This window comes from Physeter macrocephalus, chromosome 4 (assembly GCF_002837175.3).
Source record: "Physeter macrocephalus isolate SW-GA chromosome 4, ASM283717v5, whole genome shotgun sequence".
NCBI classification, from domain to species: domain Eukaryota; kingdom Metazoa; phylum Chordata; class Mammalia; order Artiodactyla; family Physeteridae; genus Physeter; species Physeter macrocephalus.
The window spans coordinates 64,079,105-64,085,104 of record NC_041217.1 but is presented as its reverse complement, the minus strand read 5'-3'; the positions used below and the strand labels follow the sequence as shown (position 1 = coordinate 64,085,104).

At 42.2% G+C, this 6,000-nt stretch overlaps 1 protein-coding gene across 4 annotated transcripts in view; it reads right to left on the bottom strand.

Annotated features, from left to right (window-relative positions):
* Positions 1-1,021: 1,021 nt before the first annotated feature.
* ALDH9A1 (aldehyde dehydrogenase 9 family member A1) overlaps positions 1,022-6,000 on the bottom strand; it is a 28,181-nt gene continuing 23,202 nt past the window's right edge. For all 4 annotated transcript variants that reach the window (XM_007128953.4, XM_007128954.4, XM_007128959.4 and 1 more), the window contains exons 10-11: positions 2,862-2,974; positions 1,022-1,278 (exon numbers count right to left, since the gene is read on the bottom strand). In XM_007128953.4, coding sequence (XP_007129015.2) covers positions 1,184-1,278; positions 2,862-2,974 — 208 coding nt within the window. In that variant the 3' untranslated portion in view covers positions 1,022-1,183. The remainder of the gene's footprint in view (positions 1,279-2,861; positions 2,975-6,000) is intronic.

The window sequence follows — 6,000 nt, the reverse complement described above, 5'->3', positions numbered from 1 at the left end:
AACATGGAGCCCAGAAGTCTGAATGGGCCACTGAAAGTTCATTACAGCAACAGAAGCCTGCCCATGTGTACTCACTGCAAAGAAGGTCAAATCCTCTGCCTTAAAACGTTTAACTTTAGCCCTATCCTGTGTCCTCCTATAACCCTGAGATGTGTATAGCTTCAAAACATGACACTGAAAGGACTGATGGTATGATTTATTTAGTTTCAGTATACTGCAATGGATTACAAATTATCTGTACGTTTAAAAGGAAACTCTTCTGTCATAAGAGAGCAAGCTGTAACTCAAGGACTGGAGCCAGTTTCCCCCATCCCCGCAGCGCTGGCTCTGGCCAGTCAGCATTCACACCAAACTGACCAGTCTATTAGCCAAGCCCTCTCTCCTGACTGCCAGCCTTCTGAATGGAATGACGAGGGGCCATGTCTTTAAAAATGTCAAGGAGCAGAAATCTCTGCTGATTCCCCCAGGAACCTCTAAAGGCATGGGTTCTTTAAAGCAAGCTAGGGAATGAAACTGTCAGTGGGTCGGCTCTGTGGAAGAACAATCCTGGTCCCTCCCCCTGTTCTCCAGTAGTGTGCTAGTAGCTCTCAAAGATTTTCAGAGAAATTTGCTTTAAGGAAAATCACAGCTTTCTTGATTAGCATCTAAAAGGCACTTAGGCACATTTTCACTTAGGAAACTGATTGAGCGATGAAGAGTAACACTGAACCATTCTCTTATCCTGAATGGCCAACATTCTGGATCTAAACTGGTAGGTGGCTGCACCGCCGCGGTCAAGAGAGCCGGTTCTTATGCATCAATCCTTATGCTGTTGTCATATCTGAACAATGGAGACTAAAGAAGTTGCTCACACTGTGAGGGGTATAGACTGAATAATTACGTGCTTTTCTAGATAAAGGAAAAATAGCTTTCACCCTGCAGGGAGCTCTAGATTCAACGAGGTATAACATCCTCAGGGCTGGATCAAGTTTTACATGTGAGGAAATTTTTTTACCGATGGCAATATTCTGACATACACTTAGGAAACTGATTGAGCGATGAAGAGTAACACTGAACCATTCTCTTATCCTGAATGGCCAACATTCTGGATCTAAACTGGTAGGTGGCTGCACCGCTGCGGTCAAGAGAGCCGGTTCTCATTATTCCCAGGCCCGGCCGTGTTCACTGGCTTCACTGCACGTTTTCAAAAAGCAGACTCCACGTCACCCATCTCCACGCACACAGTCTTTAGTTGTGAATAATACTCAATTGTCACACGGCCATTCTCTCTGCCAAACCCTGAAAGGAAGAGAAAGGGTGAGGGTGAGCCATTGTGGTAATCCAGCCACAGTGACCTGTGGAAACAGGCACTGCTCCCAGGGCTGGGGAAGAGCGCAGAGCCAAGAAGTTCTGGGATCAAGTCCTCAACTGCATGTATTAACTGTGGAGCTAGACGTCGGAAAAGTGACACACTAGCCTTCGGGGATGGGGAAATATTTAGGTTTCATTTCTTACCAGTATGACTCTTAACTTCTAGTATCTACTCTTCTAGACTAAGGTCTAAACATGTTCAGACTTTCTTATCAAGCATTAGAGCATTCTCTACAATTATCAATCAACCTGATGCCTTTGAAAGTCAGTGCTAACTTAAAACTTAACTCTACATAACAGGCTTATTAACTTCTCTTATACTAAATCTGTAAGAGCACCTACTATTTACACTCTGTCCACTCACGTGGGGAGTGGACCCTTTAGGCTCTCAGGTTACTCAAAGCCAAGACACTGCCCAATCACTAGTATATGAGGTTACGTGCTAAAAGAACAGCCTTCCTGTGTCCCCTACCCCAGACTGAGGCAGGCTCTGCATCCTAAGAGCAAGGCCCAGTCTCCAAAAATGCACATCTCCAGGGGGCATCATTCCAAATGGGACATACACAATGGCCCTGCTAAGGCCTCACTCTGCCTTTTGTTCCTTTCCAAATCCTCTCAGCACGGAGCCCGTTGGGCATGTCAGGCCAGCTTTCTGTCCCTCTCGTCTCATATAGGCACATCCATGGGCACTGATCCAAAGATTCAGGTTTAGGGAAGGGAAAGCTGGCCTCAGAGGCCCCACTGAGGCCAAAGCTGCAGAGTCCAAACAAACTGAGGGTTATGAATTAATAAGACAGAGCCTTGGTTCCTACCCTGCATTTAGGTCTGTGTTACAGCTCCTCCAGGTACCCCATAGGGACAAGAATGACTAGTGAAGTATGACTAGAGAATGCCAGAATGATACCAAACGCAATACCAAATAAAACTGTCAAATTAACACCCACCGTCTCATCATCATTCATCCATGTTTATATGTTTGCCAACACTGTGATGGCCATAAATATCTGCCAGGAGACTAGGGGCTGGACTCTTAGAATGGTGCACCTACAAAGTCCAAACCAATTTTCAAGAATTGGTGAAATTAGCAACAAACTCCAAAGGAAGAACCTCAAAGTAATGGCTATGTTCCTGATGCCTCAAATCTCCTAACAGACTAGATTTACAAACTTGCCACGGTTAGAACGCCTAGGGGTGGTTACACTTAATGGCAATCACAGACTGTGAGGAAAAAGTAATCCTACCAATGAGATAAACCTTTTTCAGATATATGTCAGCTGTTCACAATCCCGTCTACACGTCAAAGACTTCTGGAGAGCTTCTGGAAAAAATAAAGATGCTCAGCTTCCATTCCCAGAGACGGATACAGTGGGCCTGAGGAGGACCAGGAATTCATATACTTTTCCAGGTGATTCTGATACACACACAGGTTTAGGAACCTGTTCCATAAGGAATGAATTATGACCAGTGTCTCTAGAGACGGGGGTTTGCTTTCACAGTTCCCAGATCCTCACCTGACTTCTTATATCCACCAAAGGGCAACTCCACTGGGCTGATATTATAGTTGTTAATGAAGCACATTCCAGCCTGAAGCTCAGCCACCACTCTGTGGGCACGCTGGATGTCCCTGTGAAGAAAAAAATGCATTGGTTATTCACAGTTTCTTTTGCTACAGCCTTACCAGGAAAAGTTAGACTGTCACTCCTAAGGGTCTCAAAACATTGCCAAATTCTTGTTTCTTCAAAATGTGTTTTAAAATCTTATACCATCCATGCAAAATAGGTAAGGATTTGAATTTTATAGTCTATCCAAACGCATGTATAAAATAAGCAGCAGCAACAAGGGTGCCAAAACAATTCAATGCGGGAAAATAGTCTTTTCAACAAATAGTGCTAGAACAACTGGATATACATATGCAAAAGAATGAAGGAAGATCCCTTTCTTACACTACACACAAAAATTAACTCAAATGGGTCACTGACCTAAAATGTCAGAGTGAAAACCACAGAACTCTTTGAAGCAAACAGGAATAAATCTTCATGACCTTCGGTTAGATACAATCTTCTTAGACATGACACCAAAAGTAACAGATAAAGAAAAAATAGAATAATTACACTGACAAAATTTTAAAATTTTGTGCTGCAAATGAGACTATCAGGAAAGTAAAAAGACAACTCACAGAAATGTAAATCAAAACTGATACAAGACACCACTGCACAACCACTAGGATGGCTAAAATCAAGAGAACCGACAATAACAATTGCTGACTAGGATGTGGAGAAACTGGAACCCTTATACATTGCTGATGGGAATGTAAAATGGTACTGCCACTTTGGAAAACAGTTTAGCTGTTCCTCAAATAGTTAAACACAGAGTCACCATAGGATCCAGCAATTCCACTCCTGGGTATATACCAGAAATGAAATATACAAATATCCACAAAAAGACTCATATATGAATGCTCACAGGAGCATTATTCATAATAGCCAAAAAGTAGAAACAGCCCAAATGTCTATCAATGGGTCAATGAATAAACAAAATGTGATATATCCATACAACAGAATATTACTCAGTAGTAGGAAGGAATAAAGTAGTGATACATACTATAACAGTAAATGAACTTTGAGAAGAAGCCAGTAGATGAGCTAAGTGAAAGAAGCCAGTCGTGAAGGGTCACATACCGTATGATTTCATCTACGTAAAATATTCGAAATATGCAAATCTATAAAGACAGAGTAGATCAGTGGTTGCCAGGGACTGGGGGGAGGGGAAAAATGCAGAGTAACTGTTATTGTTCTTAGAATGAAGAAATGTTCTAAAATTAGATTATAATGACAGTTGTACAATCTGTAAATATACTAAAAACTACTGAATTGCACAATTTAAATAGGTGAATTGTTTGGTACATGAATTATCCCAACAAAGCTGTTTTTTTAAAATAAAAAAAAAAAAGTTACCCTCCTTTGTAACTGGCCTTTGTCTGTATTTTGGTGGCAAAGCAAAGCAAGAGGAGAGACTTATCCCACTCAATCCTCAAATCAAAAAAAGCAGCTCCTGGGCTTCCCTGGTGGCGCAGTTGTTGAGAGTCCACCTGCCGATGCAGGGGACACGGGTTCGTGCCCCGGTCCGGGAAGATCCCGCGTGCCACAGAGCAGCTGGGCCCGTGAGCCATGGCCGCTGAGCCTGTGCATCTGGAGCCTGTGCTCCGCAACGGGAGAGACCACAACAGTGTGGGAGGCCCGCATACTGCCAAAAAAAATAAAATAAAAAAAAGCAGCTCCTGGGACTTCCCTGGTGGTGCAGTGGTTAAGACTGTGCTTTCACTGCCAAGGGCCTGGGTTCAATCCCTGGTCAGGGAACTAAGATCCCGTAAGCTGTGAGGCACAGCCCCCCAAAAACAAAGCAAAACAAAATAAAACAAACAAACAAAAAAAAGCAGCTCCTCAGAGAGGACTTTTAGGGTAGTGAAACTACTCTGTATGATATTACAACAGTGAGTACAAGTTATTATACATTTGTCCAAACCCACAGAATGCACACCAAGAGTGAACCCTAATGTGGACTATAGTCTTTGGGTGATAAAGATGTGTTCATGTAGCGTCATCAATTCTAACAACTGTTCCACTCTGGTGGGGGATGTGGATCATGGGGGAGACTATGCATGTGTGGGGCAGGGGTAGCTGGGAAATCTCTGTACTTGCACTCAGTTTTGCAGTGAACCTAAAAGTGCTCTTAAAAATAAAGTCTACTTTGGGCTTCCCTGGTGGCGCAGTGGTTGAGAATTTGCCTGCTAATGCAGGGGACACAGGTTCAAGCCCTGGTCTGGAAAGATCCCACATGCCGCGGAGCAACTGGGCCCATGAGCCACAACTACTGAGCCTGCGCGTCTGGAGCCTGTGCTCTGCAAGAAGAGATGCCGCGACAGTGAGAGGCCCGCACACCGCGATGAAGAGTGGCCCCCGCTTGCCACAACTCGAGAAAGCCCTCGCACACAAACGAAGACCCAACACAGCCAAAATATAAATAAATAAATTAATTAATTAAAAAAATAATAATAAAGTCTATTTTTTTTTTTAAAAAAGTAGCTCCTCACTTTTTTCTTCAGAACTCAAAAAGAAGCTATTACATCAGGTCCTCAAGGGACACTTGGGTCTTCCATCCCACGTTCCTGACCACAAAACTACAAAAAATAATAACCTTGTATATCACTAAAGAAACAGCATAATCCCAAGTGTAAACAGTCTTAGAAAACTGCCTTCTACTGCCAAAGACTAATCAGAATTTGTACATAAACAAGCAATCTGCAAGAATTTTCCAAGAAATTTTTCTCCGAAATCACTTTTTGTTTTTCTTATAGTGGTTAAAGTTTATGTACAAAGATATTAATCCCAACATTACTGACAATAGTTAAAATTGGAAATAGCACCCTAAACACACAATAGAAAAAAGGCCCACATGTGTTACAATGCATTCCAATTTAGGGACTACTATAAAGCTAAAAATCATGGCTTTGAAGAATACTGCCCAGTATTTATATGCTTACGGATTTCTAAATTCTTTGACATACATGTTTTTAATAGGCACCTGATGCTTTTCATAGATCAGAAACTTAAATATTTATTCAATGTATGAATGAAAAAAGGATAGATTTTC